At 39.5% G+C, this 17,591-nt stretch overlaps 1 protein-coding gene across 1 annotated transcript in view; it reads left to right on the forward strand.

The window, feature by feature from the left end:
- Positions 1-5,053: 5,053 nt before the first annotated feature.
- Positions 5,054-17,591, forward strand: part of ADAMTS5 (ADAM metallopeptidase with thrombospondin type 1 motif 5) — an 86,840-nt gene continuing 74,302 nt past the window's right edge. The window contains exon 1 of the mRNA XM_036745781.1: positions 5,054-6,324. Within this exon, the coding sequence (XP_036601676.1) occupies positions 5,185-6,324 (1,140 nt within the window). The 5' untranslated portion in view covers positions 5,054-5,184. The remainder of the gene's footprint in view (positions 6,325-17,591) is intronic.

Raw genomic sequence — 17,591 nt, forward strand, 5'->3', positions numbered from 1 at the left:
CCATCTTGGAGTGGGGGGGAGGGTAGAAATGGGGAGAAAATTTGCAATTCAAATTCTTGTGAAAATCAATGCTGAAAACTAAAAATATTAAATAAATTTTAAAAAAAGCAGATCAGAGAATCTGTGCTAGCAGTCCTCCTGTGTGCTGGTGTTATTGGTCTTACACCTCCACAGGAGCTGCTAGCAGCATTGTTGTTACCATATCATACTTTGTTTAGCCACTCCTTGGCTAAAGGGCACTTATACATTTTATAATTCTTTGCCACCACAAAAAGTGTTATGAGTATTTTGTTTCATGAGATCTTCATTTTGGTCTTTGACCACATTAGGGTATACTGCTAGTATTGAAGGATGGGCGGTTCTCTGAGTGAAAAACTATAAACATTTTAATAACTTTTTAAAACATTATTTCTAATTTTCAACCTATCCTACAAGGCAGATTACACATTACAACCCCTTGGGCAAGCCTACTTATTTGATTTATTCTCATATTTGGTCTTATCCTGAGCTCTAAGGAAATTCCATGGCATTTTAAAATATTTCACCATTAATTAGTATTAACACCAACATATCTCTCAAGTAATAAACTAAGCTTAGAGCTCTCCCTGGTTCATAAAGTATTATATATTTAATAAACTGGAGAAATTGGTTTTCTCAATCCATAGTCCCACCCAGACTGGCAGGGTCACAGTTAGCTTAATCTAGGCCAGTTTAGTTTCCCCGTCCACCAAACAGTTCACAAAAGACAATCATGGGTATCAAAAAAACATTACAAAGGAAACAGTAATTATGGAAGATACACATATATGTATCCATATAAAAAATATATAATTAGGTGATAGAAAATAAAGAGGCTTTGTGATTGACTCTGGATTGAGGTGCAATCTAAGTTAACCAAGGAGAGATCAATCTCATCCAGGAAGTCTGCTTTTTGGAGGCTCTGAGAAAGGCAGGCATTGGAATCAAGGGGCATGTTGGGTTACCAATTTTCCCCACATTCATATGACTACGTGGCCTCCTATTTGTTCCAGCCTTTTCATACGCAGTACACAGCATGACAGCACTCTTCTTCAGGGGACTGTCAAAAATATCTGAGGTGGGAATGGGGCTACATTCCTCTCACACAAGTATCCACTAAGCAAGCAGCAAATGTGCTAAGCCCAAAGTAATTAGTTATCTCTCTATATATTCAGTCTTTTATCCTTCAAGGACCATAAATTTTAAAGTTGCTGAATATACAATTTATTAATAATGAAGTCAATAATTAAAAATTGCATAATTAGTTACACTATTTTAGCTTTAAGAACAATCACAGCCAGAGCCACCTCAAACCCTAACTATAACCGAAGGTGACTTTTTTCCCCATTTCTGGAAACAAAGTACTCTGTGAAAGAATCCTCTTCTTTGTAATGTAAAGGTTCAATAATTTTATAAAGAAAGATATCTTCAACTTCTTTCTCTCTTTCTTGTCTAGTTTATTTCCCAGCATGACAGGAAAACAGTCTTCAGATTATCTAAAGCTATCACTACTAAGAATATCTCTCTAGACTCACTCCTTATAAAATTATTTCTTCATAAAGTAACAGCTGACAGATCTAAGATGAAATGAGTTTCTCCTCATCTGCTTTATCTCTGTTTTCTCCAGAAACCTCTCATAGGTCCTATAGTTCAAAGTTAAGAAAATATATACTTTTTTTGACTCTATAGGGAGAAACATCTCATAGAATGATAGTCAAAACTGGAATTCTAATCTCTCTTTCTTAAAGAGAGAGTAAATTTTTTTGTTTTTTTTTAAACAAGGGTTACATATATTATTTATCCTGTCTTTACTTATCTATGAGCAGTAGAATATGAGCTCTTTAAGGGCATGTGCCATCACTTTGGTGGGAGGACATGTGGTACAGGAAAAAGAGCAATACCTCTGAAACTAAAGGGTATATGTGTTCAAATACCACCTCTGAAACTTAGTATGTGTATGACCTTGGGCAATCCACTTAACATCCCTGGGCCTCAGCTTCATCTGCAAAATGAGGAGGTTGGACAGGATGACCTCTGAGATCCTTTTCAGACCTATATCTATGATCTTCCATCCTTGGCATTTAGCACAATGCTTGTTGATTGACTGAAAAAGCATCAATAAAACATTTTTTAAAAAAGAAGTCACTTTATTTCTCTGGGCCTCAGTTTCCACATCTGTAAAATTAAAGCATTGGAATAGATGGCCTGAAATGCCTTTCTGCCTCTATATTTATGGTTATTGCTGATGGGAAGAGGGACAGCTAGAGAATATTTGGAGATGTTTATTACTGTGAGGACCCATCTCCCACACTTTCAGCTACTCCATTATCACCATGGCTGCCCTCCCAATGTCATTGATATGGAAAGTAATGGAGAATTGGGTGAAAGGAGGCATCATTTAGGAGGGTGCTGTGAAACTGAAGTTTCACAGGCTTCATCTATGCCTTTTCCTACAGCATGTGTAATTTCAGCCCAACTCTTAAAGTTAGCATTGGGGTATCCTACAGAACCTGACAGCAGCAATTCCCTACCCTACAAGAGTCAAGTTGAGTCTCTTCTTGGCTTGGTCTGGTCCTAATATTAATGGCATCACAACAATGAGAACTGATATTCTTAAATCATTTTTTTAGGTCAGTCAGAAGGGTTCAGACTAAAGCAATATTTTCAAGCATCGAGGTGGTATAATAGATCATTTTGGACTTGGAGCTAGGAAGACCTGACTTCAAAATTCTGCGTCAGACCACAACTAGCTTTGGGATTCTGAGCAAGGCATTTAACTTCTCTCAGCCTCCATTTTCTTATCTGTAAATTGGGAATGATAATAGCATCTACATAAAATACTTTTTCAAAACTTCGAACCTTATATAAACTTTAGCCATTATTTCAGTCTCCTCTCTTCTAAATGCTTTGATTCTTCTGATATGGTTCCAGAAACTCCTGGCCTTTGCCCTTCCAGTGTGGGGTCCACTTTCCTTGGGGTCCACGCTAAACTTCTGTCACAGCTAAGTGAAAAACTTGTCAGGAAAGAAAATTTCTTATGAATGAAGTTTTTTTTTGTTTTATTCATTCTTTTTTAGTTCTTTCATGATCAGAACCACCGTCATTCCTTTGGCACCCCATTCTCTAATATGGACAAAATAGATTGCTACTTCACCGTTCACAGAGTTGATAATTAAAAGCTAAGGAGTAATGGCAGAAGATGGAGGAACCATTAGCCCTGAATCCTGTGGAAAAACTGCTAAGATAGAGAGGATATTTCCTTTCCCCTTAAAAGTAAGAGAATAATTGTGCTCTTCTGCCCTCCCACCCCCACCCCACCCCAGCAGTAGTACTCAGGACCGTAGTTTTTTCAGAAGGAAGAAAAAGGAGAGAGTGTGAAAGCAAATAAAGGGTACTTCGAAAATTATGAAAAACAAGTATATTTAAAGAGTTAAGTCTTCACCACCCTGCCCTCTGAAAAGAAAGGAAATTGCAGACACCGTGAACTAAATGACAGATTGTACGGAATAATGAAAGGCTTATTTGAGAAAAGGAGGAACCTAAGTTCCCACACAAAGGGACAGAGTTCCCAGACTCTTCAGCTGCCTGGCAAATGTGGCATGTACTGCCTTGAGCTGATGGGAAGGGAGCTGCGGTCAGGGATGGAATATGCTCCGTACAGCCAATTAATGTGCCAGGAAACCCCTTGTAAAAATCCCAAACAAGGGATTTGACTGAGAGTGTGGCTTGGGGGGAAGGAGAAGGAAGGGGAAGTGGGGAATGGAGAAAGTAAAAAGGAGAGGAGGGAGAAAAGAATTTTGCGCGTTAAGTAGAAAAAAAAATCCAATCCTTTGTGCGGATTTTACAATTCCACTCAAGCAGGAGATCAAAAGGGTTACTGGACGCACAGAGAAAAAGTTCTGCAGCAGCAATTGCCTACAAAAGGGTGGAGGGAGGGAAAGAGGGAAGAAGAAGGAGGGAGGGAGAGCTCAACTTAAAAACATACTAATAACTATCTCAAGCATTCACCAAAACATCCCTGCAGGAGATGAGGTAAGCAAAGACCAAGCAATCCCGATTGGTTGCGAAATACAAAATAATGCTGGGAACACTATGATTGAAAGGAAATTGAGTTTTTCTTACCAAAATATTTTCACTTGCTCCCTCCCTTCTCTATCTCTCCACCCCTCGTCTTTCCTCTTTCTTTCCTCTCCTTTTCTCTCCCCTAGCTCATTCTCCAATCGTCACTCTTCACCCCACCCATCCTGTTCTCTTTTTCCCCTCCTCTCTATCTGATTAAATGAGATGGGAGTGTGGGAGGGGTGGTTTTGAAGCTCTCCCTTTAAGAGGCAGCCTGCAGTGACGAATTCTTGAAATTGCCCTTGCAGGATGGCATTCCACTATAAATTCATTGTTCGACCTCCTCTCATCTTCACATTTCTCTCTTCTCTCCTTGCCTGTATCGACCAACTGGGGATAACAACAAAAATGAAAATACAGAGCCACGGGGGATAAAGTGAGGACATCTTGCCATCTCACCAAAAGCGATCTGGGTTTTCCTCAGTCACCTCAGGTTCTCAAGAGACCAGATGGAACCAACAAATTAAAAAGAAAGAACCGCTGGAGCTTAGTGTGGAAAGTGATCATTCTTAGCATCGATGATCCAGATCGGAAAAGAGATAGGAGGAGAGAGGAAATGCTGAAAGTTGCCTGTTTTAGACTCTGAATCTTATTTCTTGTGCAGCTAACTGTTTGCTGTGTATGGCTTTGGAATTTTTTGCCTTTTCTACCTTTCTCCTTATGCCGATTCTCCTCTTCCAGCTTTTTCCTAGCCAAAATCCAAACGTTACTTTTGTTTTTAAAAAAAAGAAACCAGCCAAGAAAAGTTACACACTAGGACCTCAGCTTTGACAATCCATAAGCTTTATTGCCAGCATTTTCTGCTTCCCTCCTTCTTACACTTCATTCAACACTACAGGCAACACAGACGCACACATACATATGTATATATTAAATATACGTATATGTGTGTATAGAAAGATATAGATATAAAGATATGTGGGCAGATAGGTTTATTTTAATCCATGGTAATTTGCATTACTGCTTATTTTAAAACAAAAAAAAAAACCCTCTCCTTCCAATTTTTTTCTCCCTTCTTCATCTATTCCGACGCTCTGAGGGAGCAATATGGTCTTGAAGTTGGTTTCTCTGCTCCTTTTGGCATTCGAGTCGCACTTTGCTTCTGCTGGAGTCCGGGCTCCGCCAGCACCTAAACACAGTCAAACTCATCAACTTTCACCAATTGCAGTGGAGACAGCAGAAGCTCATCTCCACTACCACCAGCAGAAGGAGTTGCTGCAGGAGCAGGAGCAGCAAAAGTACCGTCAGCAGCCCCCCTACACTCCCCCTATCAACCGCAAGACTAGAGGTCTAGTGCAAAACATTGACCAACTTTACTCCGGAGGAGGCAAAGTGGGATACCTCTTATATGCGGAGGGCAAGAAATTTCTCTTGGATTTGGAACAAGATGGCTCAGTGGGCTTCCCGGAGCTTTTGTATCCTGGTTTTGACCACAGCAGTCATCAGGGGACACTGCCTCCATCTCAACGCCACCGGGATCACTGCTTCTACCGAGGCACTGTGGATGGGAGCGATAGCTCCCTAGCCCTTTTTAACCTCTGTGGGGGGATGAAGGGCTTCTTCGCTATTAAACATACTCGTTACACCATAAAGCCGTTGTTGCTGGGGACAAGGGAGGCTGAAGAGGGGCGGCTGTTTGGGGACCGGTCTCTCCGGGTGCTACACGTCTTTATTAAAGAGAGCTTCAGTTTCAAAACGCTGAAGCTCCGCAGCAGCTGCGAGACCCCTAGCTCTCCCAGGGCAGGCCATAGACAAGCAAAAGCACTCCCTTCTCAGGCTAACCAAACGTCCCGGATCATGCCATCTCCGCAGCCCTTTGCAGCACCAGCTACCGAACCACAGAAGGGGTGGCGACGTCAGCGGCGCTCCATCTCCAGGGCCAGGCAGGTGGAGCTGCTGCTTGTGGCGGATGTATCTATGGCCAAGAAGTATGGCCGGGACTTACAGCATTACCTGTTGACATTGGCTTCCATCGCTTCCCGGCTTTACAGTCACCCAAGCATCGAGAACCACATCCGCCTAGCGGTGGTGAAGGTAGTGGTGCTGGATGACAAGGAGAAAGGGTTGGAGATAAACAAGAACGCGGCCACTACTCTCAAGAACTTCTGCAAATGGCAACACCAACACAACCAATTGGGAGATGATCATGAGGAGCATTATGATGCAGCTATCCTCTTTACCCGGGAGGTAAGTTTGAGGCTAAATCAGGTCACCACCAAACAGATGATTACCCTCTGAGCATGTGTGGAGTAGCCTATCTGTGGTGTAATTTGCACAATATGCATTTGGGAAAGTCCAGGGAGCTATAGGGAGGATTAATAGAGAAGCTGTGGTAGTTTAGTACCCCACCCCCACATCCCCCAAAAAGAGTTTTGAGACTTCATGGAACTTAATCTTATTTCATTAATGTATCAGGTTTACAGCTGGAAGCAACAAATACTGACTTTGAATTCGGTACTAAACCTAGAAAATTCTCTGACTTTAAATAGCTGAGAAGGCGGGACCTACATTGGTAGAGTTAATTTCCACTTGCAGGAGTTCCCTGTACCAATGAGATCACTCATCTAGTTAATCTAATGCAATCTCTGTCCGTACACACTCTCAACAACTTCCTGCCCTGGTGCCATCTGAGGAAATCTCAGATATCCTCATTTAGGGATAGCTAGGTCTATTAAAAGCTGCGTGATATTTATATACATGTAGCTAATAGAGCTAATGCTGGATCTGTTAGAGGCTGTATGATATGTAACAGGCATTTAGTTTGAAAGGAAAGATAAAAAAGATTTTAACCTTACCATCTTTCTGCCTCTCAATAAACCAAGGGCAACTACTTGCCCATGTGATTGCATTAGCTTGATAATTTATATTTCTTAATCTCTTTCATTCCTTCTCACTCTTGCTTATCATTTGTCTGTCAACTAACAATTTATTAAGTGCTTACCTATGTGTCAAGAAGGGAAGGCTTGACCTCAAGAAGCTCACATTCTAATGAGGGAGAGAACATGAAAATAAAAAGATGCTTACAGATGCATGCATAGTAGAGAGATATAAGGACATTCAGCAGTGGGAAAGGCACTAGTAGCTAGCTGGAGGAGGGATTCAGGAAGGACTCTTGCAGAAGATGGGATTTAAGCAGAAAGAAGCAAGGAAAGCTAAGAGGCAGAGGGGTGAGGATGGGGAGCATTCCTGGCATGGGGGACACCCATTGCAAAGGCGTTGTTTTTTGGAGAAGCAGGAGTTTATAGTGTGTAGACATCTGGTCTCAGAGTTTTAAAGACCTGGATTTCAAGGCCTGACTGGACAAATATTTGGCTATGAACCTGGGAAGGTTATTTAATCTTTCTGTACCCCAGGCAGTTCCCTATAAATTGCATGAGTTACTGCTCCAAATTGGTAAGAGTATCCTCACCCTGAGTTCCCTACACTGAGGAAACATCACAGGTCTGGACCAAAAATAAAGTAAAATAAACAAAATTGTTTCCTTCTCTGCTGTCCCTTTTATACCTAGTGGTGAAGGAATTTCAAGCAGCATGATGTCCAGTGCTGGGAATCCAGAGACCTGGATTCTAATCGAGGTCCTGACCCTAACCAGCAGGGTAATTTAAGCATGACACTTAACATCCTTGGACCTTGTTTTTCTTATGTGTGGAATGATGGAGTTGGCCTAGATGGACTAAATTTCTTCTCAAATCTTTCCTTACATGATTCTATAGTGGCATAGCTCCGCTCCTACCTTGTAAATGCTCTTAAATACGTTGGGGAATCCAGGTATGGTATGATTTGTGCAGCTGTTGACTCAGCTAAATATTTCCTGATAACAAGCCCTTCTCTTGGCAGCAAATATTCAATTGATGTTTGTTTGATAAAAAGAACAAATAAATATAGGAGAAGTGAGATGATTAAAGAGTCGTTTAGTAAACATTAAAAACCAAGTCAGTGAAGGAAATACATATTCTGGGTATTTTAGTGTGTTTTTAAAAACAGTGTAGCCAATAACTCATTTCTATAGAATTTATGCTTGCCCTCCCTTTAAGGAATATCACTTATTTATATGGTTTTTGGTGTAATAAAAGAGTGCTTTAGAGGTTCCAATGCTGAATAGTTTATGCAAAGGATTAAAATAAAGATCCTTTAGCATTTCAGAGTATTCCTATATTGGAGAATTATTTAACCAGAGGAGTGTAATGGAGTGGCCATGGATTTGACAGGAGATCTAATGGAGAGTGTCCAAATGGTGTGTTAAATAGAATGTTGGACTTGGAGTTAGAAAGATTTGTGTTCAAATCCTACCTCAGACGCTTCCTAGTTCTGTGACTAAGCAAGGCGCTTAACTTCTAGAAATGTTTTATCATTTTTAAGATGGTGCAAGTTGCTTTAATAACCTCTGCATTCTAATCCTGGCTTTGCTCACTGGCTGTTTTGCTTTGGGTAGACCACTTTATGTCTCTGGGCCTAGATTTCCTCAACTGTAAAGAGGATGTCTGGATTCTTTAATATCATCTTACTCTCACAATCCTTTGGTTCTGTAGTAGGAAAATGAGGCTTTAAGGGCTTAAGGGAAAACAGAATATAAACATATAAACAATATCAGGACTCTGCCCTGGAAGAAAAGCAAAACCAAATTTCCTACCGTCAATTCATAATTTGCCTGAGAGTCAGATTTTACATATATAAATTGTGATATTATTGATACTTGACCTCAGGAGAGTAGTGACAATTGACTTACAAGCTCATTCTTTGAATGTCTGAGGAAAATACAGGTAGAATTTTTGTTTGTTATTAACAAAACTAAAAATAACATGTAAGGCACAGAAGAGAGAAAATGGAATCATTTAGGAAACTGAGTGAAGTGTTTCAGGACACTCAGAATCAAATAACTCTACTCCTCCCACATTCCCTGTCCTGCTCACTCACAGGGCACCTCTGGTTGGAAGGGAAGAGGCTGATAATTTGAAGGGAGGGATCCCTGGTTGTCCAAGGGCTAGGCATAAATGTAAACCAAATGTCAACAAAGAGACAGGTGTTAAAGACAGATTTGGACAAGAATGGACAACATATTTCTTTGTACACGATGAAAAATCTTTCCTTTAATGAAATGATCCTCTGGAATTCCTTCTTGAAGGACATTAGTTTGTATAACACTGCCACAGCAGTTCTGCGGCTATCCTTTTGAAATAAAATACTTTAAGTCTTTTTCTAATATGGGTTCCAAGCTTAGGGAGATTTTTTCCTTTAGTATTCTTTTAAACAGTTCATGACTTCTCATGAATTCTTTCTTTGCTAAAGGAAGATGCACAATAAAGATATCCAAGTGGTTGTCTTACTATTGCTAAACTACTTCAGACAGTTGATTTTCATCCTGGGGTTTTGTTTTTATTCTTAAATTCAAATGTAAATTTCTTATTTACATTTTTAAAAGAAAATTATATGTGGAGTTTTGACATTTTTGTTTGCTTTCTAAAAACTATCATTTTGCTTACTGAACCTGAGTAAACTGATATAAGCTTTTGACTCTTTTTGATTCCAAATGTTTTAGACTCTAACTGTTAGACTCTAAATGTTTTAATGAGTAGTCCACTCTATACTATTTTAATGAGTAGTTGACATTTTATTTTTTGAAGCATTGGAATATAGCAAATTTTTAAAAGATGAAAGCATAAAACATAATAATTTTATAATAGTATTCTTAAGTTTTTCAACTTGACTTTAATTATTATTGAAACAATATACTGTATTTATCCGCAAGTGAAAAATTCTATCAGCCCTTACTAAGCAAAAACATACTTTCAGGAGGAAATTGGTTTTCTGGCATTTATTTGCTATGTAATATGTCAAAAAAATTCAAAAACCACATGTACTTATTTGAAAACCACATTCAAACTACCGATGAGTTCAGTTTGTATATTGTCTAATTTTAGTTAAGAATTGAGAAAAATACCTAAAGACTTACTAAGTCTTCATTTAGTGGGGGTGGGGGATTGTGAAGTATAAGAAGACTGGAGAGGTAGGGAGGGCAGGTTATAAAGGACTTTAAATGTTTGATCCTGGAAATGATAGGAAGCCACTGGAGTTTATGGGGGTGGGGATGAGGGTGACATGGTAAGATTTGGACTTTAGGAAAATCAGTTTGCCAGCTCAGTGGAGTATGGATTGTTGTGTGAAGAGGCTTGTGACAGGCCTACTAACTAGCAAACTATTGCAACAGTCCAGTTGTGAGTAGCTGAAAGCCTACACTAAGATGATGTCAGAGGAAAAAAGGGGGTACATTAGAGAGATGTTGCAAAGGTGAAATTAACAGGTTAGATGGGGAGTGGTCAGAGGAGTTAAGGATGACATCTAGTTTGAGAGCCTGGGGTACTGGAAGAATGGTGATGCCCTCAACAGTAATAGGGAAGTTTGAAAGTGGGGAGGGTTTGGGGAGAAAAGAAAATGAGTTCAGTTTTGGAAATAGTGAGTTTAAGATGTTTACTCGACATCCAGTTGGAGATGTACAGTGGACAGTGGGAGCTGCAAGACTGGAGCTTAACAGGGAGGTTAATACTGTAGGAGAAGATTTGAAAATCAGCAGCATAGAGATGGCAATTGAGTCTTTTGGAACTAATGAAATCACCAGTTAGAGAAGAAGTTCTAGGACAGAACTCTGTGGGACATGCATTGCTTGGCAGGCATGACCCAGATGGAGATCCAGCAAAGGATATTGGGTCAGATTGATGGAAGAAACAGGAGAGAGTAATGTCCCAAAAATCTAGAGAGAAGAGTGTATCAAGGAGAAGAGGGTGATTGAGAAAGTCACAGACTGCCGAGAGGTCAAAGAGGACAAGGACTGAGAAAAAGTCATTGAATTTGGCAATTAAGAGATCCCTGGAGAGAGTAATTTTCATTCAGTGATGAGGTTGGAAGCCAGATTTTAGAGAAAAGAAGAAAGCAAGAGGAAAATAAGTGAAAGCATGTATTGCAGCCTTCTCAAGGAATTTAGACACAAAAGGAAGGAGAAATAGGGAATGATAGCAGGGATGGAATGATCATGTGAGGGTTTTGTTTGTTTGTTTTGAGGATGGGGAGACATGGACAGATTTCTAGGTAGCAGGGAAGCAGCCAGTAGGGACTGATGATAAGTGAGACAAGGGGGATGCTAGAGTGGACAGTCTGTGGGAGAGGAGGAGATGGAATGGTATCATTTATGCAGATAGAGGGTTTGCCTTCCCGATGAGAAAGGCCACCTCTTCCTGTGAGATAGCAATGAAGGAGAAAATGGTAGCAGAAAGCCCTGAGCAATATGAAATGAGGAGGGGAGAAGAGGGAGCTCTAGGTGAATGGCATCAAGTTTTTCAGCAAAATACAAGGCAAGTGTCTTATTTGAGGGGGAGGGGAGAAAGCCATGGGATGTTTGAAATAGGTTGCTTAGCAGTTGAGTCCGTAGTTTGATGGGTAGTAAATACTGCTCAAATTTTGTATGTTCAGATATCTTCTAAATGGCTTGTTTTTCAGGCACGAAACAAAATTTGAGATTGTTTTTTCTGTCCTTGTTTACTAGCTGTGGTCACTATGTATTTTCTGTCATTATGCTAACAATAATAAAGATTAGCATCATCTATCAAACTAGCACATTTAACTATCCTAAGTGTTGTAGTACCTCTCTTAAAGTAATAAGTATCTGCATCGAAAAAACATAAATATACAATCTTCTGACACAAAAAATGTTTTCCTTCTGGAATAGCATTTTTGCTAAAATTCATATCACTTTTGCCCTAAAATAAACAGAAAAATGATTTCTTTAAGATTAAATTTTGCCTTCCAGAATCAGTTCTTTGTTCTTGGTTTCTGCTCCTATAGTGTGTTATTCATTGTTCGTTAGAAGCAAAACATCCAACTATTCTGTTTACAAAACAGAAAGTTATTCGTCTTTTCCCACCCTACAAATACTGATGGATACTTTATCAAAAGCTATGAGAAATTAAGTCATATTCACTAATTATCATATATTTGTGTTCAAAGCTCATCTAGGTCAGACGTGAACCTTATCAAGTCATTAGAGCCTACATTTTGGTCCCAATCTCAAAAAAGCTAAGCAATATAGACACAATAAGATTGTTAACAAATTAACTAGTCCTGGTTGAGAGCCTAAGGCTGAAATGTTAAGAATTTTATGAAGCAATATAATTCCCCAAAGAAAAGAATTTTGTAATATACAGTTTTTGTTTCATTTCACCATTAAGTTTCCCTAACAGTTTCATTTTTTCTCATCTAATTTTCTTGTCTAGAGTATTTTATAATTCAATGTAACTTTATTCACCTAGATTTTTAAGACAACTACTAATTCTGCTTAAATTTTTTTTCTGATGAATGTACTTGTTGCACTACTCATCTAAAAACTGAGATGGCAGCTTCAGTATTACTGTGGCAGCTAGAATAAATGTTGCAATCTTTTTATAATACTTAAAACTATGCTACATAATTTTATTTGGTTTAAACTACATCCAGTGGAATCAGAATTTGAGGGAATAATTTTTAAAATTCATTTAAACTTTACTGGGGGTCCAGATCTGTTATTGCATTACTATTCTAATGTCCCCATATGGAACCTCTTCATTGATGCAGATCTTTAGCTTGTCTGTAAACTTAGAGCTTTAAAGAGCTGCCTGGTGGCTGATAACAAGATGGCGGCTGGTAAGCAGGAACTCGTGTGAGCTCCGTACTGAGTCCCTCCAAAAACCTATAAAAAATGGCTCTGAACCAATTCTAGAACAGCAGAACCCACAAAACAGCAGAGGGAAGCAGGGCTCCAGCCCAGGACAGCTTGGATGGTCTCTGGGTGAGGTCTATCCCACACGGAGCTGGGAGCTGGGAGCTGGGAGCTGGGAACGGAGTGGAGCAGAACCCAGCCTGAACGGCGTAGACCATCCAGACCAGAAGCCGGGCGGAGGGGGCCCTAGCGCCCTGAATCAGTGAGCTGTGGCAGTTACCAGACTCCTTAGCCCACAAACACCAAAGACTGCGGAGAAGGTTAGTGGGAAAAGCTGCGGGAGTAGAAGGAGTTCGTGGTTCGGCTTCCAGCCCCAGGGGCAGCGGAGGTGGGGCAGCTACAGCTGTGGTTAATTCTGGCTCCAGGCCCACCTGGTGGGAGGAATTAAGTGGCAGATCAGAGCAGGAGTGCAACAGCCTGCTGAAGATCTAAGCCCAGGCCGGGTTGGGGGTTGGGGAAGGAGCAGTGCTGGTGTGGCAGAGCTGGCACCTCCCCCGCAAACGTGGAACATAGAACTCTCTAGTCTACAAGCAGTTATACCCCACTGAAAAACTCAAAGGTCAAGTTAGTTGGCTGGGAATATGGCCAGATTCAGTCTCAGACTTTGCATTCTTTCTTTGCTGACAAGGAAGACCAAAACATACAGCCTAAAGAAGTCAATAAAGTGCAAGAGCCTACACCAAAAGCCTCCAAGAAAAACATGAACTGGTCCCAGGCCATGGAAGAGCTCAGAAAGGATTTGGAAAAGCAAGTTAGAGAAGTAGAGGAAAAATTGGGAAGAGAAATGAGAAGGATGCGAGAAAACCATGAAAAACAAGTCAATGACTGGCTAAAGGAGACCCAAAAAAATACCGAAAAATACATTGAAGAAAACAGCACCTTAAAAAACAGACTAAGTCAAATGTCAAAAGAGCTCCAAAAAGCCAATGAGGAGAAGAATGCCTTGAAAGGCAGAATTAGCCAAATGGAAAAGGAGGTCCAAAAGATCACTGAAGAAAATACTACCTTAAAAATTAGATTGGAGCAAGTAGAAGCTAGTGATTTTATGAGAAATATAAATATAAAACAGAACCGAAGGAATGAATAAATGGAAGATAATGTGAAATATCTCATTGGAAAAACCACTGACCTGGAAAATAGATCCAGGAGAGATAATTTAAAAATTATTGGACTACCTGAAAGCCATGATCAAAAAAAGAGCCTAGATATCATCTTTCAAGAAATTATCAAGGAGAACTGCCCTGATATTCTAGAGCCACAGGGCAAAATAGAAATTGAAAGAATCCATCGATCGCCTCCTCAAATAGATCCCCAAAAGAAATCTCCTAGGAATATTGTTGCCAAATTCCAGAGCTCCCAGATCAAGGAGAAAATACTGTAAGTAGCCAGAAAGAAACAATTTGAGTTTTGTGGAAACCCAATCAGAATAACCCAAGATCTGGCAGCCTCTACATTAAGAGATCAAAGGGCTTGGAATACGATATTCTGGAGTTCAATGGAGCTAGGATTAAAACCTAGAATCACCTACCCAGCAAAACTGAGTATCATGCTCCAAGGCAAAATATGGATTTTCAATAAAATAGAGGACTTTCAAGCTTTCTCAGTGTAAAGACCAGAACTGAATAGAAAATTTGACTTTCAAACACAAGAATCAAGAGAAGCATGAAAAGGTAATCAAGGAAAAGAACAAGAAAAAGAAATTGCAAGGAACTTACTAAAGTTGAACTGTTTTGTTTACATTCCTACATGGAAAGATGATGTGTATGATTCATGAGACCTCAGTATTAGGGTAGCTGAAGGGAATATGCATACATATATGTTTATGTATATATATGGGTGAATGTGTATGTATGTATATATCTATGTGTGTATGTGTATATATATTTTATATATATATATATATATATATGGAGAGAGAGAGAGAGAGAGAGGGAGAGCGGACACAGGGTGAGTTGAAGATGAAAGGAAGATATCTAAAAGAAATAAATTCAAATTAAGGGATGAGAGAGGAACATACTGAGAGAGGGAGATAAGGAGAGATAGAATGGGATGGATTATCTCCCATAAAGGTGGCAAGAGGAAGCAGTTCTGTGGGAGGAGGGGAGAGGGCGGATGAGGGGGGAATGAGTGAACATTGCTCTCATCAGATTTGGCCTAAGGAGGCAATACCATACATACCCAGTTGGGAATCTTACCCCACAGGAAAGAAGAGGGAAGAAGATAAAAAAAAATGGGGGGGATGATGGAGGGGAGGGCAGATGGGGGTGGAGGTAGTCAAAAACAAATACTTTCGAAAGGGGACAGGGTCAAGGGAGAAAACTCAATAAAGGGGGATGGGTTGGGAAGGAGCAAAATATAGTTAGTCTTTCACAACATGAGTATTGTGGAAGGGTTATACATAATGATACACATGTGGCCTATGCCGAATTGCTTGACTTCTTAGGGAGGGAGGGTGGGTGGGAAGGGAAGAGGGGAGAGAATTTGGAACTCAAAGTTTTAAAAACAGATGTTCAAAAACAAACAAAAATGTTTTTGCATGCAACAAGAAAGTAAGATGCACAGGCAATGGGGCATAAAAATTTATCTTGCCCTACAAGAAAGGAAGGGAAAAGGGGATGGGAGGGGAGTGGGGTGACAGAGGGGAGCGCTGACTGGGGAACAGGGCAACCAGAGTATACGCCATCTTGGAGTGGGGGGGAGGGTAGAAATGGGGAGAAAATTTGTAATCCACACTCTTGTGAAAATCAATGCTGAAAACTAAATATGTTAAATAAATTAAAAAAAAAATAAAGAGCTGCCTGGTGCCCTGAGAGGTCAAGTAACGAGCCTATAATCACAGGACTAATATACCAGAATCGGGACTTGAATACAGGTCTTCCTCACTCTGAGGCTGACTCTATCCACTATCCTTTTATGTAAACTTTACAACAAGCAATTTACCACACTGTAAAGTCACACTCAGAGCAAGAAAGCTGGGTCAAGTAGGAGGTTTATGGAAAATGTTCTATAAAGATCAGAAAAGTTCATTTCTATCCCTGATGATACTATGAAGAGGAAGCAGAGAAAGTTGGTATGTGAGCACAAATCATAGCAGATCTCCAATTCTGTCTATTGATAAGGTATGTGTGAGAGAATGGGATGCCAGCGCATCTTGTCTTCCTTCAGTGGTTATCATCAGTAATATTATTACTGAAATATGGCATGGCAGGAAGGATAACAAACTGGAGAGGGAATTTAAAACCTCCAATTCTGGCTTTTGGACCTGTGGGGGGAAAATCATTTAAACTCTCAGTGTTCCCTGGAAACTCTTTAACACAAGCTTGCAGTTCTCATTGTTTCTACATTGTTTATAAATAGTTAACATTTTTTAATGAAGCTTTGCAAGTTAGTACTTTTTTAAAAGATGAAAGCAAGAAGGAAAATAGAATAATTTCATACTATTTTTAATTTTATCAATTTGACTTTAACACAGAACTATATTTATCTGCATGTAGAAATATTTTATACTGTAAGTTTATTCTTTAACTATAAATTGAAAAACAGTTGTTCATTTTCATTGGTGGAGGGAGTCTTCTTATCTGGATTTCCTTATATTGAAGAAATCTCAGGTCCAAGAGTAAAAGTGACAATACTAACGTATTTGTTTGGCACATTAAAACTTGTAAAACACTTTCCTCAAAATATCTTTATTAGATAGGTAAATGTGGTGATCACCTCTAGAGTGATCATATTATATAACACTAGTCTAAATGAACTCTATACTGAATAGGGCCTTCATAAATTAGGAATTATTTCTACATCTGTGATTTGGCTTAAACAGGTTATAAAACAAGGTTGACTTGGTTATAAAACAAGGCTGATCACCAGTTAAAAAATTGGTTCATTTGCAATGTCGTGACTAATTGCTGACCAGTTGTTTAACTAAATAATTCAGAATATGTTGATACTTTTCAAAATTGGTTTATGTTTATTGTCATAACTTTAATATGAGTCTTTAACCTTTACTATTTATCCTTCACATCATCACCAACATCTGAGGTTAAATTATTTTGTGGGGGAAAAGTAAGTGATGTCAAACATTCTAAAATAATGACCTGTTCAGAATAACTATATCTTCATGAAATTTAATTTTTAAAAGTGGACTACTCAGTGATTTTAGTGTAAGGAAATGATCCTTGACAATTCATGTGTTTTGGGCTTAAGTACTTAACATTCTGGAGAAGCAATTACTACGTTGTCTGACTCCATAGTGTTGATACAGTAATTTGCATGTGACGAACTGTAGAACATTGGAGTGAATGGAGTATGCCATCTGCCTAATAGATTTGCATGTGAAAAATTAGAGAACTTTTAGGTTAATAACTGGAGAAATATGGACATGAATTTCTATAGCATTATGGGACAAATTTAATTTACTTGATTAAAAACAGATAATAAGGATTTGGTTACTAAGGTAAAGTGAGGTTGCAGAGAGGACCGAACTGCAGATTATCAGAGGTGAAAGGAGAGATTTTAAAACTCTGTATTAATGGGAGAATGTAACTCTTTCTCTGCCCTGTCACTTGTTGTTGGGTAGCTTGGCCAATGAGAGGCTAGAGGGGGGCAGCTAGGTGACGCAGTGAGTAGAGCACTGGCCCTGGAGTCAGGAGGATCTGAGTTCAAATGTGACCTCAGACACTTAACACACTAGCTGTGTGACCTTGGGCAAGTC

The sequence above is a fragment of the Trichosurus vulpecula genome, chromosome 2 (genome assembly GCF_011100635.1).
Source record: "Trichosurus vulpecula isolate mTriVul1 chromosome 2, mTriVul1.pri, whole genome shotgun sequence".
NCBI lineage: Eukaryota > Metazoa > Chordata > Mammalia > Diprotodontia > Phalangeridae > Trichosurus > Trichosurus vulpecula.